Source organism: Sparus aurata, chromosome 2 (assembly GCF_900880675.1).
Source record: "Sparus aurata chromosome 2, fSpaAur1.1, whole genome shotgun sequence".
Taxonomy (NCBI): Eukaryota; Metazoa; Chordata; class Actinopteri; order Spariformes; family Sparidae; genus Sparus; species Sparus aurata.
The window spans coordinates 9963784-9975256 of NC_044188.1; the positions used below are offsets into that span (position 1 = coordinate 9963784).

General features: G+C 41.0%; 1 protein-coding gene across 1 annotated transcript; it reads right to left on the bottom strand.

Moving 5' to 3' along the window:
- Positions 1 to 1362: 1362 nt before the first annotated feature.
- slc13a5b (solute carrier family 13 member 5b) lies at positions 1363 to 7989 on the bottom strand. Its single transcript, XM_030408146.1, has 12 exons — positions 7819 to 7989; positions 6755 to 6883; positions 6537 to 6673; positions 6140 to 6360; positions 5877 to 6057; positions 5652 to 5774; positions 5306 to 5518; positions 5095 to 5201; positions 4895 to 5016; positions 3715 to 3876; positions 2454 to 2591; positions 1363 to 1488 (listed from the first exon to the last, which is right to left on the bottom strand). Exons 1-12 carry the CDS (start codon positions 7915 to 7917, stop codon positions 1363 to 1365), a joined length of 1758 nt encoding a protein of 585 aa, XP_030264006.1. The 5' UTR covers positions 7918 to 7989.
- Positions 7990 to 11473: the final 3484 nt, after the last annotated feature.

Below are 11473 nucleotides of genomic sequence, written 5' to 3' on the forward strand. Positions count from 1 at the left end.
CTGGGACTGAACACAGCCTTTCAAGACCATCAAGAGGTCAGCTTGAAGACAGGAGCTACAGTACAGAGGCGATTTACATCAGCTCTTTGATTGTGGAAAGACAAACCAAGACTGTCAGTGAGTTTTATTTTCGCTCATGTCAAGTTTGAATGATGTGTGTTTAACAGTGAGTTAATAAGGCAATTAAGTTCATCTTATTTCCATTAATGAGAAAAACTTGAATTCAGAAGGTGAATGGTTGTGTTTTTTTACAGTTAAGTAAGTAACGGAATATTTCATTTCTTGGCATTTGAAGGTTCAGTTTGTTCCTATAGTTTTGGGGTTATCAAACTACAGCATCTTGCTGGTGCAAAGTGACATTATGAGATAGGACAGAGCTGGGGCAAGCTGGTTAGAATGCTAACTTTTAAGTCTTTGACATAAGGGGATAATATTAGTTCTTTTTTTAATTGTTTTAAAACCAAACTTCTGGCCATATCCTACAAATGGCTTTGTTAAGTAACACATTACACACACAGTACAGATTTTGACACAAGAATGTATAAATAGTTGAAGGTACTTTTCAGGAAGCTGAGTTGCTTTTGTCAGTGTTACGGGTAATGTTATTGGATTACTATTTTACAGAAGTGAAATTAAGTATCTGGTTGAGATGGGGACAATTTGTATGCGGTTAGATCGTTTAATCTATAACCATACATACTTATTATCTTTATATGAAAAGCAACTAGAAACTACAGCTATTAAATAAATGTAAACGAGCAAAAAGGACAATATTTCCCTCCTGAAATGTAGTGAATTAAAAGCAGAGGTGGCATTAAATGTAAATCCTAAAGTAAAGTACCTTAAAAATGTACTGAAGTGCATCACATTATGTTTGTTATACCTTACATCTCATTGCTAATAAGATATGGCTACATCTAACTACATAAAAGATTTCTAATAACTCAGCACTCTTGAATAGCCCTTCCTGTGATTTACTTTGTTCAAAAGTTGGACTTGAGTGGACTTGAATGGTGTTTCTAGAATTGGCTGCTTGGGAGTATTATAAAGTCTCTCTATTTGGAGATATAAATAAATTGAAGTGTTACTTCATTATTAAACAATGCTAATAAAACAGAAAGATTTTGATTTCATTTTTCAACTTCTCCTCTCCCAATTATGTTGATCACCACTTTCTTTTCCAAGCAAGACTCAGGTGTCAATGAAAACAAGCCTTGAGGGGCTTGTGTTCTCAGCAGCAGTCGGACGCATGCGGTCCAGCGTTTGGTCCTGTGCTTATGCTCTGACCAGAGGTCTTTGTCTGGCACCTGTGGATAAGGAGGGCAGGGTGTGCATGGATCATCTTCTGTGGCAGAACCATGCTCACACCCCGGTGACGTTAGCCCAGCTTGGGAAGGTGTCCAGGTCAAACATGGCCTTGCCCCAGCTGTTGATGGCCAGTGTAATACAAAGGATGCCAATGATGTTCATGACTATTCCTGTCCTGGCCTGAGGGAAAGGAAAAGCGATTTGTGATGTTAAAGCAACAGTTGGATTGGGAAATAATTGCTTTCTTAACAAACACTGATATGAATCTAGTTCACTTAGCTTAGCATAAAGAATTGAAAAGAAGCAACCAGCTAGCCTTGGTATGTCCAAAGAATCAGCCAACCAGTACCTCTAAACCTCACAACTTAACACACGGTATGTAGTTTCTGTGGTCTCTTAATCAAAACAAAGCAACAGTAGCGTGGGATCATGGGAGCTGTAGTTGTCATTGTTAGACAACCACCATTGCAGATGAAAATCTATCTACGTGAGTCAGGGACAAATGTTCATGAACAAGATAATGCCAGTTTTTCCAGTTTTATTCATATTATTTGTTAGTCAGGTTTGATGACTTTCCTCTCTCCTGGAAGTTATAGCTAGGCGAGTAAAATTACAGGTTTTTGGGTTTCAACATTGTTGTAACCATTTGGGATAAATTGCATTTTTACACATTTTAATGCAGAAATGTAACATATTACATCTTTAATTGCTAAAAGTTAAAATGGCAGGTTGCATTATGTGCCAGAATATTTCTCATTTTCCCATACTAAAACCCTATTTAACAACATCCACAACCTTTTGCTTTTACCCCTCTGGTTTTGTATGAATTATGCAAACTAGAGTGCATGTTGAATTTTAAGGTTTACAGATGCTAATAGGCAGGACTTGTTATTTTTCATCAGGCCAGCTATTTCCTTGTTTATATGTAAAGTGAACTGTCTGGTGGTGGTAGCTTCATAAATCAATCATTTTATCCCATTCAAGAAAGCGAATAACCTTTGTTTTTTCGTGTGTTATTTTACAACTGCGAGTGACTCTGAGCCCACATGTTACACTCACAGTGTAAGGGTTGCCCCAAAGTGACAACTTTGCCTGTTCAACATCTAATTTTCAGAATAGACCCAACAAACCACTGCCATACTCACCATGTCAGCAACTTTGAGGTACCCGTAAGAGAAGACTATAGCGTTTGGAGGCGTAGCAACAGGCAGCATGAAGGCGAAAGAGGCACTCAGGGTACAAGGCACCATGACGTACAGTGGATTGATCCCAATGGACTGAGACTGCAAAAATGACACGGAAAGCATCAACAGTCTGAGACATGGATGAACATAGCCTTGATAACAAAATGCTCCACCTCCTCCATTTGGCTATTTTTCTGCCGCTGTAATCACTGACTCATAACTCAGAGTGAAATGTGTGCAGTTCTGTGTGGAGAGAAAACTCTCATTAGGTGGGTGTAATTAAGATGTAATTCCTGCAAGCTTGGGGCTGAGTCATGATATCTAAAATAGAAAAGCACTACATATGTAGCGATAATGGCAGACTTCTAAGTTGCAGAAAACATTACTCTGGAATTTGCTGCTGAATTACATATCCCGCAGCGCAGCAAGCTTACAAGTGCACAGTAATTTCTGTTTCTCAAAATAAACAAAGGGGTGAAAAGACAAACTTTATAGTTAGTCTTCTTTAAACTGTGAGCCATAAATCAGGTCACTGCAATGACAGTGTTTTGTCTTGTCTGATGTCTTTTGTTTAAATCAAGTGAGAAAGACTCACTTGACAGGATGACACATATGGTGACATACCACAAGCCATGACTACCACAAAGTGTCATCACCCCACTTTCAGCTGCATGTAACTGATCAGATGCTCTTTTTTTTCCTCTCTCTTTCTATCTCTATTTTCACACGGGGGTTGGACATCCTTGCGAAACCCACTTGGATTCGTTCTCCATAAATGTCTAGCTGAATACCCCTGCTTGGCACTGTCTTTCACAACCCAGCTTTGGCGTTCTCTCGAGTGCTCGACCAGCGGGCACAGCAATGCCATTCTTCAGCGGCAGCGGGGTGGGCAGCATTACAAGGCACTGGACTGAATTGGTGTGTTTGGCAGCTTATTAATGGGAGGAGGGGCCCGGGGAAGGGGACCAAACATATTCAGCCTGAATGACCAACTAGATGGGTAACCAAACAAGGGAAAATAGGCCGGCTCCCACTGGAAGTAGTTTCAATGCTGGACTCCAATTGGGGAAATGAGTTCAAAAGAACTTACACTGCGGAGCACTTCACCTCACTGAACCACTGCTACCCAAACATAATTGTCTGTCTCCTGTAGTCTGAGACTCTGTTTTTTTTTTTTTTTTTCATCAGACACATTTTACTCTCTCTTTCTCTCACAACTTACCATTGAGGCTAAGACAGGTAGGAAGAGCGTCGCAGTGGCCACATTACTGGTGCACTCGGTGAAGGTAGCAATCAGCAGGCATAAGATGATAGCAATTGCCCAGGGAGGGATGTTTTGCAGTGGAGTCATTTGATCTCCCATCCACTTTGAGAGTCCTGATACCTACGGAGATGTACATAATATACATAGACAGGGTGAGTCTCTTCTGGAAGTGTACACAGTATTCATCTAAACAGCTGAGTTGACATTTGCTCATTTACTGTGAGTGTACTGTAATTAAGGTTTGTGTGTCATAAGCAGTAGCCTTTAAAATGTTACTCACGTGCCAGCTGCAGCATAAAAAAAGCAAGATAAATAAAACAAAAGCAAAATATTCAAGAGGCGCTTTGTAGTTTTGGAGAAGAAATTCAAACTCCAAATTCAAATTGAGCTACTGAATAAACAAGCTGTTCTCAGACGAAAATAAGGTCCCCAGAACACTGTTTGAAGCAAGAAAGGTGGCAGGGTCCGCCAAATATAAACACAGTAAAACAGTATGAAGTTGTGTTGTCCTTTAAGGTCAGTTTGTTTATTCTGTTTATTTAGTCATGAAAACAGTTTGTTTATTTAGTTTATGCATAAAATAAATCAGTCAGTGCAAATCTTTTTCTAAACGTCACCGCGCACCTTTGAGGGAGCATTAAACTTTAAGGAGTAGGAGATGTTACAGTTTGGCACTGGTGATCTTACTTTAAAAAGTAAACTTATTACCTTACTTCGACTGATTTACTCTGTGATTTTGAGACAGTTTAAAAATAAAATCAACTTTTTACAATTTATAGTGTACAGCAAAGCAAATGGTAATTAGTGAGTCTGATTCTGATCAAACTGGATTTCCCTTGTGTATGAGCATTTTGAATCCAGTGCAGGAGTTCCTGAAAAGACTCCACCACTAACAATAAAAACCACTGTATAGGAAGCTTCTCGAACAATGTAAATACATTGAATAGCTTCTTCTGAAAAATATCAGCTATAAATAGTATAGAAGAAGAAGGTTTGATGTCATGAAAATATTTTTGCACAGCTAGCCATGAAGCCAGCACCACACTTCCCTGATTGGGAGACATTATTAATCACACCATATTGGTGTAAGCTCCCAGCCCAGTTTCACGTTAACGGTATTAGTCTCACTGTCACTTACCTCACTGCCCTTGGCCAAAGCAAAACCTCCTCCAAGAAGAAGCACAATGCCCCAAGGTAACTTCTTTTGGGCAACTTTCCAGGTGAGCAGAGGAGGCGTTGTGCCAGCAGCTTGATGGGGCGCTACAAATCCATTAAATTCAATGTCAGTATCATGACTTTATGACATGTGATCTGTATTCTGCCAGATTGATGGCTCACCTGTGTCAAAACTTTGTGTCCTCCTCAGACAGAAACGTGGGGGTTGAGAGGGCAGAACAAAGAGAAGGATGGCAATGAAGATTGCCACTGTGGCGTCTGTGACATACCTGAGGAGTGAACAAATGTGGTTAAGATATGAAAGTGTTCTCAGAGTGGATCATTCACAGAAATTTGGTGAAGAATTAGAAGAACAACACTTTTGTCTACACACTCTGCTTGGGAGTTGAAGATCTCTGTGGCCCAGCCGTGGACGAACCCGGGGTCCCTTGAGAACCACAAGACCACCAGCAGAATGAAGAGAGCCAGGACATTTATCTCTCCAAACGACATGGGCCCCAGCAAACGATGCTGCTCACGGATCACATTATAGGCAGCGATGTCCTTCTCTGTCTTCACGGCCCCACAGCCCCAGGTCTTCTTGAAGCTGGAGGGATTGCATGGGAAAAATCTTTGTGTCACCTCGGCACTCAATAACACTCCTGACGCGGTAAAAAGTTTCTTGATGTTGAGTCAAGCCTCTGTCAGTATAATTAGGCTTTAACCATCACCAAACTCACTTGAATCCCATGAAGACAAACTGCAGCCAAAGCCAGGCCAGCGTGAGCATGAGGATCATGTTGGGGAAGGCAAAGCCGAACCAGGAGGCAAAGTTAATCACATCTCCGTTTTGAGGGAAGAGCCTAAGGAAAACAACAAAAGGGATTTTAAAAAAAAGGAAGATATTTTTGGAACAAGACTGAGGGCTGTAACGTGACTAAATAATGCCTTGAGAAAACACTCACTGGTTCATCTGGCCCATGAGCACCAGATTTGGGCCGGTTCCTGTCAGTGTGGCGGTCCCTCCAATGCTGGCAGCGTAACAAACACACAGGGTCATTCCTTTACACATTTTCCGCCTTTCTGCTGCCTCATTAAGCCTTGTAGCCTCCACTGTGGCATCTAGGAAAGTCACCACCGTCGAGCCTTCAAACAAAGAGCATGGGGTGAAAAGAGCTGTGTGTTTTCTTCGCCAAACAGACTCCGCATGAAGGTGACCGTGTCTCACCTTGTCCGTCACTCTGTTTCTCTGTCTGTGGAGGCTGTTTGCTGTCAGCGTCTGACGTCTGGACCTCCTCGTCCGAGCTGAGGATCTGCGGTATATCCCCCTCGGTGTTGTTGAGCTGCTCCAGCACTGCTTGGACAATAGGCACCATCATGGCCGTGGTTGCCGTGTTACTGATCCACATGGACAGGAAGGCTGTCACACCCATGAAACCCAACATCAAACTGCAAGGAAGATAATGAAAAAAACACTGTTAGTGGCCTTGGCTTGGAAGAGGTGGCCCCTTTATGTTCTCTGTTATCTATATCAGCTGTTTCTGAAGTCGTAGTTGATAAGATATGCTTTAGTAATGTAAATCATAAAAGAGAGAGTCTATTGTGGTGGTGTTTGAGCCACTCACAGAGCTGGACGCACGCCGACTAAGAGCAGCACCCTCAAGGCGATGCGCTTGTGCAGGTTCCAGTGCTCCACGGCGACTGCCACCATCAGTCCCCCCACAAACAACAGGTTGGTGTCCTTCAGGTACTGCATGCACACCTGAGACAGCACACAGAGTCAGACGTGTGTCAGCAGAAATTCCTCCCGACTGAGCAAAACTCCTGCAGGTTTTCTACTTACGTCTTTGGATTGCATGATGCCAAACAAGGGGAAAAGGAGGGCCGGGAGGAGAGCCGTCACGGCCAGCGGTAGGACCTCTGTGCACCAGTAAACCGCCATCAGGATGATCACATAGGCGCATTCTGCCTCCTGCGTAAAAAGGGTTTGGAGCCATGCAAGGTGTAAAAACAGCTTCAGGGAGCGGTGTTACATAATCTTTAATGGGATGTTATTATGGTTCAAAGGGTAAAGATAAGTGCGCTTGTTGTTCTATTGTTTTTTGGTCACCTGCCTGATCATTTGCCAAGAAGATCACAGCTCTGAGCTCTACAAACACCCCCTTGAAGTATTATTATTATTACATGACATGTTCCTTTGTCACTTTTATTGCTCTGCAGCCTGTGTTATTAAGACGTTTGAAGCATTGTTTCAGCCCAAAGAGTGCATTTTAAATCCCTTGTCGTCGGTTTTTGCAGGCAAACAATAAAAGTTTGAGACCTCTCTTTCTGTCAGCCTTTGTTCATGGCTGCAGTCTGCCGTCTGTCATAACATGCGTACATGCCTGTGTGCATCTCTCTGTGTCACATGTGTGTTCCCACGCTGGACGTGACCCTTCACGTTAACAACAAGGAGCTAAAACAACAGGACCTCAGAGAGCCTCAGCTTCAGGCAACACTGCACAGATCGCATGCGATTTGCTCCAGAGTGCGCTGCGCACTTGTGGGCCGCATCAACAGGTGCAGGAGAGCACAGATCACACTCATTCATTTAAAAGAAGCTCGTGGAAAATGAAAAAAAAAAAAAATGTCAATGGCGCGCTGAATGAATGCGCGCCCACATTCATTCATGTGTTAAAATTGCATGAACGCCAAATGAGACGTTTCTCTTATTAAACTTTAAGTAAATTAAAGACATTCTGAGTGCGCATGTTGCCAACAAACAAACAAACAAAACAACCAGAGATGCAACATTTCTATTATTTTTACGCCTAAATCGCCAAGAAATATCGTTTTTTTCCCCCCCACTTCCAACACTGTGACAAAGTAAAATTTTAATCTATTGTCTCATCCACATCAGTTACATACCGAGGTCCCGATCACCAGAGGCAGTGGAAGAAGAAGAAGCGGAGCTGAGAAGAGGATAAGCTCATTCTTAACAGAGCGGAGATATTTGAAGAATGCCATCCTGGAGGAAAACGGAGAAAAGGAGGCTTTCACACCGTGGATCGCGCTTTTTGAGGCAGAGGAGAGGAGGAGGGGAGGATGGGGGAGGAGGAGGAGGAGGAGGAGGAGGGGGGAGTCAGCAGATAAAGATAAAGGAGAGAGAGCGAGTGAGGGAGAGAGAGAGAGAGAGAGAGAGAGAAAGGGAGGGAGAGAGAGAGAAAGAGAGGGAGAGGGGCCAATCACAAAGAAGAGAGAGGGTGCACACACCAAAACAAAAGAGCTGATTGATTATTTCTTGGAATCAACACAAAAGGTTCTTCCACATCATCAGTAAATCTCCAAAATTATCAAAAAAAAAAAAAAAAAAAATCAAATTGTCTCCTCCAGTCATTAATAATGACTGAACTGCTGCAAAGTTGATAAAAAGTTTAGGAACTTGAGGTTCCTGGAGCGGCCGGACCACATTGACAGGTACATACCATTTTAAACCATTACTTCATTCATTTATAGATTTTAGCAGTTGTGACTGTTAAAGGACTGCCTGTAGTGAGCCTAGTTGTGTTTGTTTACTCCCTTGAATAAAGATCAGGCGGATACTTCTTGCATCAGATCAGACTGTCACTAGTTAGTCACTGATTCACTCTAACATGAAGTCATTTTTAAAAAGGATTTCATTAGTCTGGATTTCTGCAGGAGAACTAATGCAACAGAACAGAAAAGTCAAAGATCATATGACTACACAGGGGTGGTCATTTGCATCACTACTGCTCCACCTTATTATTTTGGTTGACCAGCAGTGGAGCAGTGAATTTAAGTAATCTTCAGTAAGTATTATTGTAAAAAAAAAAAAAAAAATGATGACAAGCTATGGCAGCAGTCTGGATTTTCACAATAGTGAGGTCATGAAACCAGATTACAAACTACCTAAGATTTAAAACAAAGAGAAATGTTCTGATTATTATCACTTTTGAATGATTTTATTAGTTCATTGAAATTAGTCCTGTTATGCATTTTCATCTTTTTATCTTTCCTTCAGTGATTTATATCTTTTTGTGCATGTAAAAGGTCTTGAAAGTTGTCTTGAAGGTTAAAAAGGTCAAAGTTCACAGTAGCAGAAACTCCTCTCTCCCACAGAAAACACTGCTCGTTAAACACATCATCAGTAAACCCCACCTTTAATTATGTGACTTTGTGACATCTTGCTACATCACAGTGTCACAGAATCGCAAATTGTGTTTTTGAGCATTAACGCTGACCTGAAAATGAGCATATTATGTCTTCTTTTAACAATAAATGTTATCAAGTGTGATTGGGAATTAGAAAGTCCCTTTAAATTTAAATATGCCTTTCTAAACAAGATATTTAAAGGCCTAAAAAAATATGTCAATCATTTGATAGGTGTCAAGCATCGTAACTACAGGCCAGTAAACATATAAAACAACTCTCCAACCTCAGTTATACAAGACGTTTGAGTTTCCGGACTGTTAATTGGAACAAATGTGTTGAGAATCAACTGTGCATAAGTAAATGGATAATGTGTTGGCTGCTATTGTTGTAGGACGGTAACATAATTATAGACAGGCATAAACTGTACATACTTATGGTAGTTTCTTAAATAAACACAATCAAGGAGTAAGTCATTACAATATAATCTGCTCTGTCTCTGTAACATGAGGAATTTACAACACAATGTTGCATATACTGAGAGATAAGCTTACAATGTCTCCTCTTGTCTTTGCCAACCTTAAAAACATGTTGCAACCGAGCCACTGCCATTACAAGACATTTGTGTCTGCATCAAATTGCTTGAATTCTGTGCACTAGTCAAGAAATTACACTTCACAGTTATATCAGTGTATAGTTTCCTCTCCTCCCTCTCTGTGTTTTCTGCTCAGCACACTTCAGCCTGTCTGTGCGCTTGACCACAAAACTACATCCTTTCCAATGCCCACTATCGCTGTGAGTTTGTCAGTTTCAATCAGACTTAAGAACAGGTCACGAAACTGTAAAATGGATTGTCACAATGTGCTGTGATAGATTCGCAACACTGAAATAAATAGGGAATTGGGAGCAGTGTTTTTGCTGAAGGGGAACGCCTGGCTTCCTCAAATGTACATTTCTTTACCAGCAGTCCTCATATGTCAACATTAGTGTGGATTTTATTTAGTCCTACAACTACCCTGGATTTGAATGAGACATATGCTCATCTTCAGTATCACAATTTTATTTTGGGTTACTACTAAAATAAGTTTACAAGCTATAATGCTCAATAAACACATCAGTTTTCTCATATCTTCCAGTGCTGCAGCTGTTTTAGCTCCTGTCTCTTTAAAGGCCTCGCCAGGTCCGCTCTGATTGGTTAGCTCACAACAACAGAGCAGGTGTGCTGAATTAATTTTTACATGCCAAGCTATCATAAGGTATTGTCTGGTTTACATTGTCTTTCTCAACATAAGTCACCACATCAACATGGTATATATAAGAATAAACAAAGGTGTTTATTCTTATATTCTTATATAAACCACAATTCAACCAGACGTCGTCACCAATGCAACTGTTGGGTGGGTAGTCTTTAAAATTCTCTGCTATCACAGTCTTATACTTCATTAGTTGAATGACAAACTTCGACTGTTAAACTCAAATTTGAAATAATATTTATATATATAAATTGAAACTTCATTCACTAAGATACATTTTTTTTCCAGAATATAGTCCCATGGTGGTCTACCCAGAGGGGCGTGACCCTGTTCTCTACAGGTCTCCCTTAAATCAAACCCTGTGGTGTCCGTGTGAGTGGGTTTGTGGTTACTAGTTTTTCTCAATTTAAGCGCTTCATTCACAGCACGGTATACATTTTGCTCTTTGGTTCAAATTACAGTATTTACCTGTCAGAGAATGAAATTATCTTTGGTACACAACTGAGTAGCAGTTGTATAGAGGAGAATCTGGAAGGGGGGAAAGCCTTTTGGTTGTTTGCTTGGTGAACTGAAGGCTCAGAAGTCTTTTTAAGTCTGTTTAAAATCCTCTTTCACACAGCTTTTTCATTGCTGTGGCTACCTGGCAGCACTCTGCCAACCAAAAACTAATCCTTCCCCGAGCCCAGGACCTAACATCCCACCAGATTTAACCGTTATCTAGTTTTGAAGATATCCAACAAAGTAACATGACACACACACACACACAGAAAATAAAACCTGTTGGCAGAGATACTCCTGCAAGAAGAATCAACTTTAATTTATCTCGCTGGATTCCAAGAACACCTGACACCATTTTTTTTTATCTACACTGTATGACAGAACAGCCAGTCATCTCTCTTCCATCCGCAGTTTTAGTTTGAACTCTGCACACTTTTGAGTTTGTAAAGGCCATTAAAGGTCACCTCAGGCTATCCTCTCAGCCTGTCTACTGATTTTATAGAATGACACATTATTTTGAATGATGTGGTACAATACAAAGTACAACACTATTTATTGCAAAGCTACTATAATGCATGTGTTTCATTATGTCCTTTGTTCAGGCCAATTGCAGTGAGTGCCTGTAAACCAAAACCAACATTGAGCTTTGGGATATAAAACAC